Genomic DNA, 20,353 nt, shown 5'->3' on the forward strand with positions numbered 1-20,353 from the left:
ACCGTTGCATGAGGAGTCGTAGTTGAACTGAGATATGTAGGCTATGATTCAGAGATGTTGAGCAGAGCTTCTTTTTAAAACTCTGAACCTGTTGAACTCTAACAAATTAAAGCACATGCATTTGTTTTAGGGGCTGAAAATTGATAAAGCATGTCTCAGTTTTAGAAGATCTGCTTTTCCACGTCATCAAATGTGTGTCATGGGTTTGCTGATGCAGAAAAAAGGTTTATTGTCTGATGAGAAGGTAAGTGGGGAACCACGGTTTTGTTGACGTTGGGATCGGTTTCATATCAATGGGCCTCATTGTCTTTGCATGGAAAGAGGATGGCTTGTTTGTGCCTTAGGTGTTCAGTTCTGCATTCAGCAGGCCTGGTGCAGGTCAGATAGATGGGTAAAGGATCGGGCAGCTGATGGTCTGTGTGTCTTACCCGAGGTTTTAATTTATCAGAGTTCAGGGAGCTTACAGTAAACACAAGGATGATTCCTATTGATGTTACTTCATTTATGCTCATCCCTCATGACTGAAAACAGGCACCATGTGGCTCTTTAAAGCTTGAACAGATTGTGCTCATTATATTAAGCTGAGCGTGATAATGCCTACATTGGTGTTTGATGTGTCAAATAATCTAAAATATTTCAGGGTTGTTCAGTTTTATTTTTTGTTTATGCAGATGCAAATAAAATGTGGCAACAGAATGGAGATGCAAGAGTGTTTTTCTTTTGTATGGCCCTATGATTTCCGCGTTAACGGAATCGCAGATGGAATTGCAGAATTGGCCAATTAAAACGGAGTTTACTATTGAACGTGGAAATCATGGGAGTTGAATGAATTTGGCTGAAATGCTGTGTTTTTTAGAAAGAGGAACGTATATCTGAGGAATATGTTCCAAGGGGTCACTAAAGCGTGGCACAACTTGTACCTCACTTCACAAACACTCACCCCGCCCCCTCCCAAACAACACAAAGCATGTCAAAGCAGCTGCTCGAAACACTGGCAAACATCATGTAGCTCAACACGGGCCAGTACCTCGCGACATAATGTTATACCTACAAGAAAATTCCAGTCACAGAGAGAGGGAGGCTTCAAGCTTGAGTCAAACTGACTCGAGATTTGACCACATCCTGTATTCTATATGATGTTACATTCGAGTATCAGTTAGCTTAATTATTCCTCCCGTAGATACTGTAGTTCCCTTTGGTTGCTTAACGAGCCAGTATGTGTCTGCATTAACGTAGCGGTCTGATATGATGCAGACGGACAGACAACCAGGATGGAGAGAGATGAGGAGAGAACCGTTACAGTCAGAAGTAGAACAATGCAGCATCAAACTGCATGGACTGTTACAGACTGAGAGAGTAAAGAAAAATTTAGGTAACAGGTTTACTTTTAACCATTTAACTTTAATGTGACCTTCTTACTAAGTTACTATCACTCTGTGTTTGAGAGAACAGAAGGATTTCTTCATTTACATTATAAACATCAGCTAGGGTGTGATTATAAACGTGGATGTGTCTTAAAATGTTGAAAATATGTGACTGTTACACTGGTTATAATTATTTAATATCAGGGTTGTCCAAACAACGGCTCCTGTCCCAAATGTGGCCCTTTTTCAATAAATTTAAAGTTATTTCTATTTAATTAGTGAATATTTTATTAATTTACATATACAAGACACTCGTTTTATGGTAAAATTAGTGGAAAGATTAAAAGGAGAATTCCAAAAAATGGAAAAAATGTTATTTGGAAAAAAAAACAAGAATTTGGCAACAAATAAATGGATTTCATAGGGCCCTACTTTTGGTTTCAAACTTTTGGAAGCAAGCAGTGTTGGCTGGTCATGACATGGAGAATAGATTTTCCATACACAGCATGACCTGCAGGTCATGTGAGGGAACTGAAGGAAAGCTTCAAGGAGGAAAATAAATCAGTGTTTTTAGGCTTTCATTTTTCAGTCTTCACAAAGACAAAGTATTGAGGGTCACAGTGTTAGCAGTTGTGGACTTAATAAGCAAACAACAGTGTTTTGTTTCATAGGTTTAACACATTCAACAACAAATTACTCACAATGTTGCATCTTCGAGTTAAAACTGTTGTGACTGTTTTTGTTTAATAAGGACTCTTAGATTGTAAAATTAAATAATTTTCTGCATCCATATAACTATTTTCATGAGTCATTTGATATTATCAAGCCTTGGTGTCTTACCATTGTATCACCTTAACCCTGTAGTTCACTGTAAAACATCCATTGCACATAAACACAAGAGTATAGCTCAGTGAAAGAAAACAAGTTTGATAAATGTTAGAAACCCCAGAGTTATCCTGAGACAATTATATAACAGTGTATTTCATTCACATGACAGTTATTTTTAGTCACATGTAGAGAGCCTTGCAAAATCCAAACCTCTGCCTCCTCTCGCTGGTCTTCTTTCATTCACCTAACCGTGTAGCTTATTCAGCCAACAAATTTCTTTGAAATTCTGATGACAATGCTTCCTCAACTCTTTAACTCAAAGAACACTTTTCAGATGAATTTAATCCAAAATAAGCATATTTCATTATGTGTGACAGAATAAATCACATGAAGAGTGAGGCCTAAAAAGGAGGAGCTAGGGTCCTTTGAGTTTGATACTCTTAAAATGTAACACAAAGTTGTCTTAATACCCATAATTGTGGGTTCATTTCCTGTTAGAATAATCTACCATTTATAAATGTGCCTCAAAAGCTTTATCTAATAGCATTTCAGTCAAGGTTGTAAAAGTTACATTTATATTAGATATTTAATAACAGTATCAGTCCAATTCCAACCCAGTCCATATAGTTTACAGTAAATATTTACTTTGACTTCATGGTGTCATGAACCCGATTTCACCCTGAAGCGTTTGGCGCTGACTGTTGTTTTAATGAGTATTGGTTTGCAGTTACTGTGATGATGCAACAAATCCACACTGGCCTGTGATATTGGTATTGATGTGGTGGTACTGTGTTAAGAGAGATGCCAAGTCTTTTTTCTGCTGGAGTAGTCTCTGCGCTGTTTGAAGGAATGATATAATATGGCTTTGTTTAAGGGGTAACAATATTGGTTTTTAAATTTGAATTCACAGTAAACATGAAAACCTTCCTGTCCAGAGTTGGAATTTCAATTACTAATTTTAGAAAAACTAGTACATCAAGAATTAAGGCATCTATCTCTGAAAAGTGTACTTTTTTATTGTTTTATGTATATTGTTTAGATGAGTTTTCAACAGATGGTTGCACCTGTCTGTGTCTAATTATTATACATACTAAGAAGTAGTACTGGTAATTGGTTAAAAAATTATCTAGTTAATCACACAAATATGCTGTGATTAACCATACATTGTATATACTATCATTAACTGTACTTTGATTTGATTTAAAACAAGTAAAAGTATAGTTAACTTTATCAAACATCTCAGCTTAGTTGTATTAGTTTGTAAATGACAATATTTTGAATGCTGAGCAATAATATCCATAAACTTTATAAACAATTTTGATGTGTCTTTGGCGACCCATTTAGCGATTGCATTAGTTATCTTAGTTGTTGTCGTTTTGCTGACAAATCCAAGTCTGTTGCACTCCACAGGTGTATCTTGACGACCATGGCTTGATCCCGTGTTGAGGTTAGCTTAACAAACAACGTTGTTTAGCTTATATTCAGCGGCTGTCTCCTCAGTCATCACTTATCACTTTCATCTCTTCAAAACAGAGGGCTGGAGCTTAAAAGTTAACAGGAAAATCAGAGTGGAGGTCTGAGTTATGATGCTAGCCTATCTTTGGTGCCACCCACAGTAAAGATGACAGAACCCTGAAGGAATAATGTTATGATGTAGGCTTGTTGGTTGCACTTGTTTTTTTCTCCTGGGCTTGTTGAATCAGGTCCCTAAATCTGTTTATACACTTAAAATTACCTCAGTTTATTGTCATGACATAGCTCACATAAATGCACGACCACATTAATGTTGAACGAGTGATATCACATTTAGAAGATAGTGTTTGTTTACACAGCATCCTCTTTTTGTGTTTTTGGCTCGCACTGCTCACATTGTGCTTAGGGAAGTGGTTGTGGTTGGCTTTGACTATTGCCACACAATATTGTCCTTTTTAAGTGAAGCTGAAATGTTTCATGGTTTAATTGTTTAAGTGTTTGTTATATGTTTGTTCTTTTAAGTACTGACAGATAGAAACAGAGGCTATGCAGTGGGTATGAGTCATGTATTGTTGATCTAATCTAAACCGCAGTTCCTCTTTGCAGAGTTGGTCCATATCTGTATTGTGTTGCATTTACTTTGTCTTTCATACTAGTCGTTGTTCTGTTATTCTCTTCTTGCTTAAAAAGACACTACAAGTCTTTTGAAAGTGTTTTGAATTAGTTTGAACAGCAATAAAGCCTCTTAGACTAAAAGTATAAATAATCTCCACTAGATTTGAATGTGGCATCACTTGAACTAACAAGAAGATTTTTTGTATTGCACAGAATTTTAACAGTTCTGTATTGGTGAGATCTCACTGCTGTATCCTGCAGGTTAAATTGCTGTGGCTGTATTTCAGATGGAGAACAAGCATGTGTATATAGCAGGGGTGTAATCTCACCTATGAGTCCGTAGTGTATTTGCTAAAGCTTTTTGCCATGTTAAAGCTTCTTGCTTGCTGGCCTTTTATGTGTGAAAAGTTAATAATGCCGAGAAGTTGTGAAATTTATTTTCACACTTCTCTAGAAATATCATTTTCACTCTTAACTCTTAAAGAAGTAGTTTGGGTTTCCTTTTTTCTTGTAGACTTGAGGAAGCAAGAGCATGAACATGTGGATCCTCCATGATAAGCCCTGGGCATAAATTAATGCTAATACTGTATGCCGTCTTCTCAGTTTGTCCTCCATAGTACTGTATTGGCACAAATATAAGACGACAGAGTATAAGATGCCTCTTATTCACTAGTTCATATGTATTAGATGATGGTTAAAATGGCTTCAGATAAAATGTTGCATGTATAATCATTGTTTTAAAATTGGCATCATTACTGCCTTAGATGTTGGTTACTTTAACCTGCTTTTTTTCCCACTCTGTCCCAGATTGCTGTGTCTCTGGATGAGGAGGCCGCTGTTACAGACAGCTTGTCTTTTTGTATTAAGACTGAGGCTCTTATTATTTTTCTGTTTAACAAAGTAACTACGATTTTTTAAGCTGCATCTACGGTATTAAGGATACCTAGTGCTTTTTTTTTTTTTTTAACTCCTGTGAGGAACATTTGGCTTGTGTTGATTTTGGAGATACGTGATCAAAATCAGTCTGTGTGGGTTTGTGCTTAACATGAGTGATTAGTGTTTATATACAATAGACTAGAGCCCTGAAAAGGGCGTCTCTTCTTAATCCTGCTCCCGCAGGATTTTTGACCATACCACCCGCAACCTGGAGTGTGTTTGCTATCCACTGCTGCCTGCACCCGCGACAGGTGTGTCAAATCCCACCCGCATCCCGCATGGGCTCTGACGATCCATGTTAAATATTCAGAATAACTAACAATGTTTTGAATTAAAGGCAATATTGATATGTTCACTGAAGCACTACCCTGATCAAGTTTCCTCTCTGAAAGAAGGAAAACCTAAGAAAACAACCACATCCTCGTCATGTGTAATGGTGCCACACATTGATAAAAAAGCAACTGGGAGTCTCAGACTGATTTTACTCCTGGTTATGGCTTAGTAATATCAGTGTTGAAGTAACTTTTTTTTTTTTTTTTACCTTATTTACAAATCATTAATTTTATAGTCATGCAGAAGTGAAATTGTTTCCTGATCTCAGGAAAGTTCATGCGTCATGAAACCTGCAGTGCACTTCAATCAGTAGGCTAATCTCTATTTATGCAATGACATTTCTGTCCTCATCATTAGATGCATAATGCAGTAAGGCCAGTTTGCATGGAAAGGGCTGTTTTCCCCTAAATAACTGCAAATGAGCTCAGCATCTCTGCATGACAGTGTGCATGCGTGGTGTTAGGCCTAGAACACAATAACAAGAGTATTAAGGCTGTGCATTTTGACTTATTTACAAGTTTTAGTTTTATGGAGCTTTTATGGCTACCGACTCATATTCAAACATGTTACGCAGAATTGGCTACTGTGGCTGACAAATTGGCAATTAAACCATGATTTCTCAGTGAATGATTCTAACAGCAACATGTGACGCATCTCCTGTATTATCTTGTTTAATATGAGCACAGAGGAGTGCTTTAAGAGAGCTTACTTTGATTGAGGATCATGGAGCAGGTGGGCGTGTTTCAACAGCCCCAGTTGTTTTCTGGCTCTGCCACTTACTCCCACAAGCTCGTAGCAAATGAAAAGTATTTAACTCAACTTGAGTGTTATGTCATTCTCAGCTCCGACATCCAACTGCAGCAGAAGGGAATGCAGGAAATGTCCCTGAATGATGACTGAGGGCAACATTTTTGGATTTTATAGAAAATCTGGTTCCATGGCACCAGTTTTCGACCCACCTAAGAATCTTACTTCTCACCTAAGAGAAATAAAAAGAACAGTTGGAGCAATGGTGTAGCATGCAAATTGAGACAGATAGATGTGCTACGAGTTGTTTGTCTTGTTTGTTTTTGTAGGTCATAAAGAGTTATCAATAATACTACTTTAGGTTTTTTTCCTAACCAACAAAAAAAAAAAAAAACTCCACTGGAGCTTTAAGCAAGAAGAGACAGAATGGAAAACTTTGGCTAAAGCCCACATGACAGACATTTTTTGATCTAGACTCTAGGTTAACCAAAACAAGACATCTACGACATCATTGTGTGCTCTTGAATTTATATCTTAAATGTATGAACCATAAGAAAATCTGTTGCTTGATCTAAAATCAGAAAGATTAATAGTTGCCTCCCCAGTATAACACCATTACACTGCATAACTCTCAAGCTCCCAAAAAATACTGAAAATCAGTTTACCGTTTGTGTTTTCATAAGTGTGAGACTGTTTGTGGTGCCACAGGTTTTACTGTGAATTCTTACATGCCCTACAGCTCCCCTCATACGCCCCTCTCCAGCCTGCCCAGCACCAACTCTAACAATAACCCCCTGTAATGATGTAGCTGCAGGGCAACAGAAGGAGGGTGTTGGGTCAGGTGGCCCATTCATCTCACGTGTCAATGAAGGCTGAGCAAAGCTAGCTCTGCCAGACTCAAAAACACCCGCCAGCCACACAGTGGAGTCAGATCTCTTTTTGGCAAGTTGGAGCACAACAAAATGTTCATCTCTAACCGGCTACATGTTGGAGAAATTTCAGTCTTGCAAAGCCCAGAAGTGGCCACTCGCCGCTCCTACTGTGTCTTAGATATCTGGATAAAAGGATCAGCCTCTGAAAAACAGACTTTTTAAGATGACCTCCTGCATGTGTCCTGGCTTTGGATGCTCCATACACAAAATATTCCCTGACAGCTCCAGAGGACTTGGTGGGCTGTCCTCAACTTCTACAGCAACCTCAGGGGACTCCAAAAGCTCTCACACTGCCAGAGGAAAGGGTCATTGGTTCTGACACTATCCTGCAGAGTCACTGCTCTCTGCAACAATTCGGCTCTTCCTCTTTCTGCCAGCACTGAGGGACTGATAGAGAAGCAGAATTACAAAGCTGTATTAAAAGTTTCTCTTAAGATCCTTTGCATTCTCCCGGACTGTTTGGAGCTCTGTTTTTAAAACCCTTTCAGGAATATATAGTGAGATTCACATCGGGGATTACTTTCAATATTACAACAGCAGCAAACCAGTGAGAGACAAGACAACTTTGGAAAATCCTTTTCAAAAGCTCCAATTCTGCTTCTTTCTTCTGGAGGAACTAATTGAATATCACACTCCACTCTGCCTTGTTGAGGCTTGCCAGGGACTTCAGAGGATGAAGTCTGAAAAAATTCTGTCTGGTTTTCCTGCATCCTGAGGCACTGAGGATTAATCAGATGCGTCCATCATCTGACTTTGTTTTTGTGTCTCCTCAGGAATCTTCCCATGTTTTTAATTAATGACTGTATCAAACTTCATGGGCACAGTAAAGAAGTTTCCCGAGAGGAAAACATCAGACTAAGTTGTGAGCTCTCAGAAACATCCGCAGAAGGCACTGCTCAGATGTTCAAGTTCTTTTCCTTACAACACAGTGAGTCTCATGTGAGTCAGGAGTTTAAGAAAACATGAACAAAGATCGACTGGGAAGGAAATCGGTGCCAACTGGTTTCGGGCATGGTAGGAGACACTCGTGCTTGGGGTATGTTCCTAAACTATACATACACCATATATGTTTGCAGAACTCGGAGAGGGAGGGTTCACGCTGCGGAGTTCAGTTACATGCTCTGCTACAGACCTCAGAGTTTAACTGTCAGGGTTTCACAGCAAGGCTATTTTTAAACAGATCACACTGTACGTTCAGTGTGTAACATACCAGTGACATCACTATACTAGTGTGTATTTGTTTACGGAAAGTGCTTGCAATACACTGACTGAAAAAGAAAATATTCAATACTGATATCTTGTTGCCATGTGACAATGCAACTAGATAATGCTTAACTGATGATATGTCCATAACATCTGGGCTTTGAGGTAGTGATAGGGAAGATTTACGTTAATTACTTTAAAATGTTGCCTCATTTGAGAACTCGGGACAGTTGTAATAGAATGGGTTTAAAGATTATAATATATGATATGAAATAAAATTTGTAATTATGAAATTATAATTTTGAATCATACTTTGACTCATAATTTCATGATTAAAAATTTTATTTCATATTTTGACCTTTTAAACTCATGATTTTGACTTCTTTCTTAATATATTTGCCATTAAAAAACATTATTTTTCAATTTCAATGTCATGTTTTGACCTTTATGAACTAATAGATTTACTTTTCTCAGATTGTGAGCCTTTAGACTTATCTTATTAACTTTTTAAAAGTCAAATTTGTTTATCATCAGTTTTTCATCATTTTTTATCATCATCACAAGTTTTTTTTTTTTTTTTTTTCATATTTTATTACCAATGAAACAAGGTTGACAGTTTATGGTTAAAAAGTTGACCCTGTTAGGTCCTCAGGTTAGTCCTGAATCCAGAATCTGGCCCCTGCTGTGATTGAGTTTGACATCCCTGCTCTAAAGTATTCTGTAACTTTTAATAAGCTTCCCTTAAAGTGAGAGCTTGACATGTTTTGCAGTGTTAAAAAACAATGAAAAAGGCTGATCTTTATCCTTTTAAAGGAACACAGAACATTACTTCTATCCCTGAAACTTGGCAAATGATACTTTTGGATTATTATTTTCATGCTTCCTCTTAACCAGGAGGGAAGAGAGTGCATCAGAGCTTTTACTTACAGAGAGAGAGGAGGGGGGAAAAAAGGAGGATCATCTGATCCTTTCCTGATGTAACTCAGTTTATCTTTAAGTGAAAACAATACTCCAGTGCTTGAGCTTGCACATCCCAAGTTCTTATAAAATATGTTTTTTAAACACCTGGCAATAATACCGTATACCCTGGTAAAATTTAGGGAAGGTTTGATGATATTAAAATTAGATACCGCCCAATGCTAATGCCCATTTTAACACAAGATTACAAATTTAAATACTTGGTTCTTGACTCAATTATTCAACACAACTTCTAAATACCAAAGTTCATCACTTTTAGCTGAAAAGGGGGTCTAAGGGTGTAGCTACCCTTTAATTCCAACCAACTGGTCTAAATGTAGGAAAAGGCTATACATCTTGTGATATCAACGTAGTGAAGAGTTCAGTTATATTTTCAGGCCGAGGGAAATCACTGTGTCTGTGGTTAAATGATTTCAAACTGGTTTGCAGAGTGTGGCTCACGTGGCTAATCTAGTGCTAGTACTGAAAACCTTCTCTAAACTCTACTCAGTGTGGTCATGTAATGCTCCAGTGCGGGTCTGTTTGTCCTGGAACAGCCTCCATTTAACTTTCTCCTTTTTCAAGATCAACATACTGCCAAACCTTGCAGCTTTTGTGAGATGTCATCCACTGCTGGTTTACAGTATAGCCAGGTGGTAAAGCAAGGTAAAAGGCCATCAACTGGAGCTGCAGCCCCTACTAGTGGTGGGTTGCTTCATTACAGCGTAGACACAAATCATCATGGAGGGCCTATATTACAGGTAATAGAAATATCAGGGTGACAACAGTTAATCATTTAGCACCAATCGTAAATTTTGGCGCTTTATTTTCATTGAATTTCCTAAATATGTTAATGTTAGAGCTTTAATTTGAAGACAATAAGATCACTGTCACTTTGCAACTACTGTCTTGTGCAATTTTTTCTTTTGGCTCCTAAAATTTCTACAGTTACTGTGGATCTTCAAAGATTTCTACTACTTAAATTATGCATTTATTTTTATTCTGTTTCTGCCGGCTGACTTTAATGTTTAGGGAAAGGGAGACTTAGAGGGGACCAGTCTAGACAGTGGGGTGCCATTATCCATGTTCATTAAATTGTGCCATCAACATTAATTTCATAATGGCAAGTTTAGTGTCTAAGTAAAAAACATGTCTATTGTCCTTTTAATTAAGTGGATAAATAAAGTGTGACTGATAGGAACCACAAGTGTTAGTTTAGCGTTTGGGCATTTATATGTTAAATTCCCCTTGCAGATTTGGCCAGTGCTGAGAAATGATAATACAGCAGCTTTGTTTTTCATACATCATGTAATCATTGTAGCACTTGAACTGGAATTTGTGTAAGACAAGTAGAGGATCTGATAAGGACATGTTTCCCTCTTAAAGTCTTTACATTTACTGTATTTTACAGATTGTAAATGCAGCCTGTGAGCTGTGAACTGTGGCTTGAAAGGCGTGTGTGTGGCTTGTTTCTTTTTAAGCTGCCTTTTTTTCCTCTCATTCTTTGGCATTTTACCCAACAGCCCTTAAGAGGAAGCTTGTTTTGTTTGTGACAAGTTTCATCTAGCAGACTTCCTGTTTTGTTGAAAGTCCTCTAGAGACATTTTTTAGAAAGATGACCCTGAGACAAAAGTATCTAACTGAAAGCAGAGCTAAATTAGACCAAGTGGTGATGTTTATGCTTGAACATTATAGAGGAAGATACACTTTATCTCATGATTACATATATATATATATATATATATATATATATATATATATATATATATATATATATATATATATTTATTTATTTATTTATTTTTTTGCAACGAATAGCCTTTTGTGCCATCAGTGTGCTTCATAAGCTGTGTGAAGCTACAAGCACATATGTGCTTTCTGTCCCTAATCCCATTTGATGCATGTTTAACTATGTTTCATATGGGCTGCAGTATGTCATGCTTGTGTGTACTTGCCTGTTCCTGTCATCAGTGCATTGAATTGGGTTGGGATTATCAGGCACCACCCAGCGCTCTTCTCTGCTTCTGGGTCAGTGGTTGACTCAGCCTCCCATACCACATCCCAGCATGACCACAAACACATGCCACACCCTTACTGGTATCACCCATTGTAGGACAAATACCGAGCTGCAAACTAAGAATTATCACCTGTTTTCTTCCCTGACAAAACCAAGTTTGATTTTACTTTTATATGTTGTAAGAAGCACCTGTGGCTGACTTTTGAAAACACAAAATCACAGGTTATACTTAGAGAATGTGGACAAGATGGATTGACTTGTTGGTTTGGGATTTTTTTAGGGTACATTTTTTAATGGAAACTATTATGCCACCATACAATGACTGGCAGGATGTCAAGACCCAAAACTGAAACATGTTAAGTGGTAAGATTGGAACATTTTTTGGAATGATCTAGATAATTTGTGATCAGTCTTACTTAACTTAATACACCATTGCATTTTCATAGAGCCTTCTTTCTGACTCGGTATAACCACAACAGAGCCTGAGTGATTGGTGAGAGGGGGGAGACCATAACACAACAGACCCCCAAAATAAACCCCTGTGCCTTGAATAGTTCCCCTGCCCCGCCAGCCTGGCTACACACATAACACGTGAATATGGCATGTGGCTCTTGTTTGTGTGTGATTACACTCACTCAAACAGATATGCACATATACCCTGCGTTCTGCCACTGACATCCGCCCCCAAATCTATATTGATTGTTCCACCAGAGTGTTGTCATACGTGCTTTATGGTTGTGTTTCCAACATATTTGTTGTGTTTTTACAATGATTGGAAAAGGGTATGAGAGATAATCAGGCTTGGAGGCCCTTGAAGCTTAGAGGTGGTGCATAAAAGTGTGGGCTAATTGAGTGAGGGAATCAGTTTGCCCTCTTGCTTTGCACTGTTTTTGCAGCAGTGCCTTGTATGTCTACATGTGTATTTGTTTTCCTCCTAAGTCTAAAGAGTGGTTTTAAGGCAAAGAGTGACCTCTGCTGGATTGTCAGCTCATTTTAGGGAACTACATCCGCAGCCCTCATTCTTCTAATGTTCACATTAGTAAAGATTAATAATCTATATCATTTTAACTTTCATGGACTCTTTGAATATGACTTTGGGTGTTGTTTTCAAAGTTAAAATATGCTTGGTCACTGACCTTGGACAAATAATGAGTAAAGCCATGAATACACTACCCTTTGTAGCAACAGCAGCTGTTGTATGTTTTTTGGGTGGTGCATGAGAAGCTGCATAATTTATGCCTCACAGAGGGATGAACATGTGACTATGAAAGGTTTGAAACACTGTTGTATTTCATTTTGGAGGGTGGTTTCAGGCTCAACTAACAGAATATGCATGTAAAAAAAGGTGAACATAACAAGCTAATGCTATGGCCGAAGCCTATGTCAGTGGCTCCCAACCTTTTTTCTTAGGTCCCCCACTCGTATCTAAGAAGTGCTAAGTCCCAGGACCCACTTTTAAATATTGAACATCAATTTTATTGTTTTCATTGGTTAAAATCCCACTGTAACAGGTTGACACACAGTTGTTCTCGACAAAGATCTATACATGAACTGCATTATTATGAAGGCATATAGTTCCACTGTAAAATATAAAGGTTGGGTTATTTTTTTATTTTTTTTATTTTTTTCAGAAATTTAGACTTTTTGAGATTCTACTAAAAACTGCATTTGCAATTGCTGATTGCATTAAGCCTTTTTTTTTTTTTTTTTTTTTTTTTTTTTGCAAAAGTCCTACAGTTAAGAACCTAACAAATTATACTTCTTATTGTGACTGATAAGGAAATACTTGTGATTTTAGCTCAGAATTATCACACTGTCATTATAATCTGAATGATATATTTCTTTAAAATATGGCTGTCTAGCCACTGTTTTCATTCAGGACTTTTCAAGTTATGACTTTACATTGTTGTACAACTTTGAAAACTTGAAATGTCTGAGTTTATAATGTCAATATAAAAAAAATATACAACTTTTAAAGGTGCAGTGTGTAAAACTGAATATCAACATCTAGAAGTGGGTTCTAGATTGCATTTCTCTGCTGGAAACTGTGGCAACCAGTTGAATTTAATGTGTATCTGTAATGTGAATACAATACAATAACTTTATTTATCCTTTTTTCCTCTATGTTACCATGGAAACATGTAAAAATCCAAGATGGCGGCATCCATGGAGGGGACCCTCCCTATGTATGAATTAAAGGTTTATTCTGAGTTGTTTTTTCAAAATAGCTATTTCTGAATTTAGATGACTAAACACTTATTAGATAGACCGTCTTAGAAATGTTTTGCTCTATTTTACCAAGTTTGTTCAGCTAAATGCTACTAGGCTAAATATTACACCTTTAACTCTCACAAATTCTCAAAAACGTCTTTTTACTTTTTGCAAGTTACCACATCCTCTGTATTTTTATATCTTTTATGGTAGCCCTGATACAACATCATACTTAATGTTTTTAATCATGATTCTTTTTTTAATATATGCAAATATAACTTTGACAACATCAGACCAGACAGGGCCCCGTGCCCCCTCTAAGATCTTTAGTGCCCTCCCTGGGGTGCCCAGAGCCCAGGTTGGGAACCAGTGGCCTACTCCATTGTGGTTGGTTAATTCTTAATATATTTAATTGTAATTTCCATATGTCTTCTTTGTGCTGTTTGGTTGGAAAAATTGTGTTGACCAAAATAAACTACAAACCATCCTTTTCTATCATAACAAACAGCAGCCACCATGACTGTTTTACTATTTTGTTTAAAAGGATTAATCACATTTCCATTAATTACACTAAGGGTGTGAATTTCACATAAAGACAACAAATGGCAGAGAGGAAAATGTAACCCGATCAAACCAAATCTTTAGTAAGCTGCTTTTGATTGGTCTGGTTAATGTGAAACAACAGCAAAAATAGACACAATGATTACAGTAAAGTTCTAACAAGCAGACTGCATAGTTAGACTCACAACTCCATGTGCTCAGGTAACCTGAAAGATTTCACCACAAGGTGGTGCAATTCTATCATTGCTCTGCATTCTCAAATTAAATACTCAATGCTAATCCTGTGCATGATGTGCAGACAGTTATGGTCATTCAAATAAACCCACAACCAGTATTCATGATTTGAATTCTCTTAAGTTTAAAAGATGTGTTTTCAGCCCTGATTGATTCATTTAGTTAACTTTTCATGTAGGTGGCACATCTTCATTGTACTCAAGAATGAACACAAGAAATGTTTTGTTTGTTTGCTGAAGACTGTGACTTATTGTTAATTGACTAGAAGAAATGAAATAAGAAAGCCTGGCAGAAAGCTCAATCAGTCTAAGAAAAATATATATAAATTTGACAATGAGCCATCTGTTTTCACAAACGTTCTGCCTGAAGCCCTGCTGCCTCATTCAACTTAATGCTTACTTTGAATCTGCAACACAAGTCTTAAGGCTTATGTTTATCTTAATAGAAGCTGTTTGTGAGCTTGAGTAATAGAGAACTTGAAACAAACACTTTGATAAATAGAATCTGTGTTGGAAAAAGGTTATTTATCCTTTAACTGCATAAATGAATGCCTGGATTTTTCCACCTGCATGTTTCTAGCTTTTATACTACTATTAGCAGACCGACTGATGTGTTGTGTATGAATTGAAGATATTAAAAAAAATCCATGCTGTATATCTTTACAGATGCACCCAAACACTGACATGTCCACTTTCTCACACTTCCAAACTCACTTGTGTGCACATATACAGGACACTCCTCCTCTCACAGCTTACTCTCATTACCAGTGGTGGTGATGTCATAGGAAGCAGCAGCCAGCTGGACTGTAGAAGTCATTTGGCCGGAGGGTTCGGTTACACCGTGGCCCCTCAAACAGCTCACTCTCAGCAATTCTCCACCCCTGCATCTGCTAGGATGGCCAACATGTTTCTCAAGCACGTGGCAAAAAGAGGGAGGAGAGCAATGAAGGGAAGTGTACAAGGTTTTCAGTTCAGATATGGGAGATGTCTGATACTGGAACTCCAACTACTTGTGTTGTGTTTCTGAGTGAAAAACGGTGAAAAAAGTGACAACAGAGCAGGATAAGGAGAAGGGATGTTTGACAGACATGTCTTTGCATTTTTTAGATTCATTCTCCCTACTGGACTGACATATCACTCAGCCTCACTGGAAAGCTCATGCCAGTGGCTGAAAGAAGCTGCAGTATGTTGTGAATCTGAGAGTCTGCGGCGGCCATGCTGACTCTATCTATGAAGATGGACAGCACTTCACTCTTGTAGGATTCAAGGAAATTGATATCAGAATGAATCTGGACTTGTTTTGTGGATTTAAGGGCTCTAATCTTAAAGGTACAGAGTGCCAAATTGGGAATATTAGCGGCATCTATCAGTCAGATTCTAGGCTGCAATGCTCACTTCTGGTGGTAAACAATGGAGTGTGAAAATTGTGTGGAGGGGACACTCCCTTTGTATGGATAGGAGGCATATTCTAAGTTAATGAACATTACACAATTTTATATTCAGGTGATTGGACATCAATTTAGATCAGCCTGCTTCTTAGTATTATGTTTCATTTTTACCAGGTTTGTCAGCTAAATGCTACAAGGCTAAATGTTAGTAGATTATATGTTAAATGAGATATGGGATTAAACATGATTGTTAATAAAAGTATGTTTTATTTTGAGGTTGATTTGAAAAAAGAAACTATTTCAGGCTAGGGAGTTTATGATGCAATTATTATTATTATTATTATTATTATTATTATTATTACTATTATTATTATTATTTAAGCTAAGTTTCATTGTGAACTAAATAAGAAGTTCTGCTGTGGATTTTTATAGTTGGATTTGTAAAGTGAAAAAAGGCTAGAATTATACTGGTGTTGTTCAACAATAAAAGCAGTTTTGCTCCATGACCTCAATGAGGAAGACAAATCACACAAGTAACAACGGTTAATGACAAAACATCGTCCAAATTGTTATTTTAAACATCGTACTGACATCAGCCCTGATTTTCACAATCATTGCATCACCATTTTTATTAAAAATCAAACAATTTTGATACACATTTCAATACTGCAGCAACAAAAATGACCTTCTAGTCACCCAGAACTGTTTGACTGAGTTATTCTTGAAGTCCAACATACACATTGTTAAAAAAGATCAGTGAATATATAAAAATGGAACACTGTTAACAGTAATGAAAAGCAAAAACAAATCAAAAAAAAGAAAAAACAAGATTGAAAAAATAACATACCCAAAAGGAAATTAAACAAACCATGAAGACTGGAACTTTTCAAGATGGATTTGCATGGTGACAGACATGGCGTCTGGCCAATCCGCTTGCTTTGCAAGGTTACACTGGTTGCCCTCTTTCCTCACTTGCTACTGCTTTGGGTTGAAAAGATAACTTTCTGTTTTGTCTTTAATAACTTTGGTACTTTTTGGTATTGTCAAATTTAATAAAATGGACGTTGTTTAAGAATTTGGTATTTAAAAAAGCATTGACGGATCTAAATTTTTGAAAAAATAAACACAGCAGAAGTGTTTTGTTGTCTTGCTGTTTGTGATTTTAGTGGACCAAATCCCTTTGTGGAGTGTCTTTGAGATGATGTTCTTATCAAACTGTGACCAACACCATCCACTGTGGCAATTTGCAGCTGACAGTAAAGCCAGTTTCAGACTGGAACATGCACATGTTGACGGTGACACACCTGGATTTTCAGTTTGTTTGCATGTTGAAAATTCAGGGCTTTCAGACTGCCTGCATGTGCGGCGTGTCTCACACACCTGATACACGCAGCTCAGGCACGGAGGGTTTAGAGATTTGAAGTTGCACCTATTTATTCCATGTGCCGTGTAATAGACAGGAAAATGATAAATGGAGAGCCATGTTTACCTTGTTGCATATATGCAACTACTATTAGTGAAGCTCTCTGTCTCCACACTGGTAGAATATGTCACAGGAAAGTTAAACACAGTAGGAGTGCTTTTCTGGTTTATGCTTTTCAAATTAAAAGCCTGGTTTAGCATTTCTGTCGAGAAACTCCTTTCACTTGTACAGAATGCTTTTGTTTTGAGTAGGTCCTGACACACTTCCACTATACACTGAATCAAGTCGCTTGTAGGGGGTTTATTGAGGTAAAACTTTGAGGGCTTTGACAGCAGAAAGATGCGGCTGACATGCAGATAACTTGTGTGGAAGCTGCCCAAGCGGGAGCCGGAGCAGACACGCGTGTCACACATGCGCAGCAACACACAGCCAGTCTGAAACAGGCTTTAAGCTGTTCAGTTAAGGGTTACCCCCTTCAAATCTGATTGTTTATTCCTTTTGGTTGGAAGCAAGTCACTTCTGCAAAATGATGTTCCAGGGATTTATTGTTCTGTAAAAACTGGCGTCAGATTGGTGCAGCATTTCCTGACCCAATTCCACTTAAGGTGAAACAGAGGTCAGTGTAAATGAATACAGTTATGCAGAATACAGAGTAGCTTGATGTGGGATATAACAGAAGGCATAGAGTCAGGTGATGCAGGACAAGATGTGGTCCGTGTAATCAGTTGCTCTACAATCTTGAAATGTTCCTGTTTCTATTTGATCGCACTGGCAAAGTTTGAAGGTGGAACCAAATGTCATTGATCACTAATGGAAGACACTCAGTTATAATGGATTCTTTATATTCAAAAACACAAAAAAAAAATCAGAGAAAAACTCTAAAAAGAGCCTGACAAGGAAGTTCAGTCTCTAGCTTCTTTCTCCCTATAGCACAACTGGCCAATCACATGACCAATCAAATAGACAGACAGAGCTTCCTCAAGTCTGATGTCAGAGAGGTGAACTTGGAGGAGGTTTCAGAAGTTTTCCTCTATCTGACAAGCAGTTTTAGCGTAGGCCTCTGGAGTCCATGTGAGCTGGACACTGAAGTACTTTTGTCTTGACAGCTGTGGACATTAACTAATGCATCTAGTCTAATCCAGTATCTCCCTGCCTGTATTAATCAGGTTGTAAAAAAAAAAAAAAACAGATCATTGAGAAAGCTTTTTGAGCGAGTTACTGTGAGACACAGATTCCTTACAGAGAGGTTAACAGAGCAGCAGAAGCTTTACCAGTGATGATAAATTAAACATCTACTCCCATATCTCAACACGTCACTGCTTTCAACACATCATTTCTGACTGGCTTTTTATAGCCCCCCCCCTTCCTCCAGCTTTTCTGCCATGTGCCCATCGACACGTCCAACTTGCTCGCCTGCCTTGTGTCTCAAAAGACAAATATTTGCCTGAGATGTCGACAGCAGACGCAGACAGTCAGTTGGTGAGATCATCAGGTCTAGAAAGTCCATCACAGGCTGACTGGTGCTCTGCTACAAGAGCTCAGAGTTGTCCTGTAAATTATGCAGTAACATCTGCTGTTGTATGGTAGGATGTATTATTAAAGTTAAGGTGGAAAAACGAACAAAAACTTGTTGAAAATAGACATGCACTCAGATGATTCATTCAGATGAGCCTAAGTTCTGTAAGAATAAATGCAAAGTGGAAGGGAAATGAGGGTGTTGAAGTATGGCCAAGGATTGTTTGATGGCTTCAAATGTGTTTAAACTTGTTTTTGAGAGTGAATGTGTAACTGCTTAGTCTTTAGAAAGTTAAAATCTCCACAGAGGGCACACTGTTGTTTTCCTGTTAAGAGTGGTTGTTACTCAGATCATATATAGACCAAACATTTACTGCATACTGCATGTATAAATAGCCATAAACACAAACACACACACGTGACACAACTACTACAACCACAACCCCCTTCTGTCTCCCTGAACCAGTGCTTACTCACATACTGCACATACGCATCCCCATAGTTCATGTCTTTTTAAAGCCTCCGTGTGCTGGGGCAGACGGAGAGTCTTAGAGAAACTGAGAGAGGGAGGGAGTGATAGAGGGAGGGAGGAGTGTACCTCCAGAAAAGAGGGAAAGCTCAGCTCTCCACTCCTCACTGTGGACTTGAATCCACAGCCTCAACTCTCTGCGCTCAGCTCTGCAAACAGCATTGAAACAGGAGTGTTGCTGAGGAAATGACTCTTTAAAAGCCACACGCCTTTGTGTCCCTCTTTCTTTCTTCACCCTCTGACTGATGGCATGATGCTGAAACTCATTGAGGAGGGCTTTCCTCCGCCTGTCTGCGCGTCAGTGGAAAACTGGTTTAGTGTTTGGGGAGAGGAGAGAGCGCACAAGAAATGAGGAGTCCTCGAGCGCCCAGAGGAGGAGGAAGAGGAAGATTAGCTGAGAAACAAGCAGAAGGGAAAGAATAACAATCTCAAACATGAGTTTACCCACTAACTGTGTGTATCTGGCCCCCTCGGTCCAGGATCGCTTCTTCACCATGAAGAATGGGAATATCTGTGGGTCACCACGTGCTGTCAACCGGCCCATCGACATCGTACAGAAACGCAGGCGGTAGGAAAGATGTGCTTTAACTCAGATGTTGGAGTTGCATAACTCTAAATGCATCTTTTTAAAAAAATGTTAGTTGCACAATTCTTGCATAGACACACTTGATGGTGAATGGAGACTTCTTAAAAAGAACACCATGATGTGGTAACAGCATTTTATAGTGACTTTTCAATGTTGTGTAGTCTTTCAATTACGCAAGAGGAATGATTACAACATCCATTGAAACTGCAGAATATTGAAATATTAGTGTTTTTAACTACCTTAGATTTAAAATACGTCCATAAAGGTATTGTTTCCATCATGTCCTCCTTTAGAATATCTGTGGCACTGAATATTAAATGTCCATCAGTCATGCTGTTATTACAGGAATGTGTATTTTACATGTGCATGTGTAGCTAGAGTGACATTTCCCTCATTGCTGGACTTTCTATTTCAACAATTTCCTGTAATTTTTGCAGATAAAATCCAAAATGGGGCGGTGTGTTTATGCTGTTATGACCTTGCATTAAGATACTCCTATTAT

At 38.0% G+C, this 20,353-nt stretch overlaps 1 protein-coding gene across 9 annotated transcripts in view; it reads left to right on the forward strand.

Moving 5' to 3' along the window:
- Positions 1 to 20,353, forward strand: part of LOC121512582 (cAMP-specific 3',5'-cyclic phosphodiesterase 4D-like) — a 129,369-nt gene that overhangs the window by 65,926 nt on the left and 43,090 nt on the right. For 2 of the 9 annotated variants that reach the window (XM_041791927.1, XM_041791926.1), the window contains exon 2: positions 19,745 to 19,833. The exons of 5 other annotated variants lie outside the window; for them this stretch is intronic. In XM_041791927.1, coding sequence (XP_041647861.1) covers positions 19,760 to 19,833 — 74 coding nt within the window. In that variant the 5' untranslated portion in view covers positions 19,745 to 19,759. Of the gene's footprint in view, positions 1 to 7,591; positions 8,265 to 19,361; positions 19,834 to 20,353 lie in introns of those variants that run through there. 2 more of the 9 variants (XM_041791924.1, XM_041791923.1) reach the window with 2 other exon arrangements.

This window comes from Cheilinus undulatus, linkage group 7, assembly GCF_018320785.1.
Source record: "Cheilinus undulatus linkage group 7, ASM1832078v1, whole genome shotgun sequence".
NCBI lineage: Eukaryota > Metazoa > Chordata > Actinopteri > Labriformes > Labridae > Cheilinus > Cheilinus undulatus.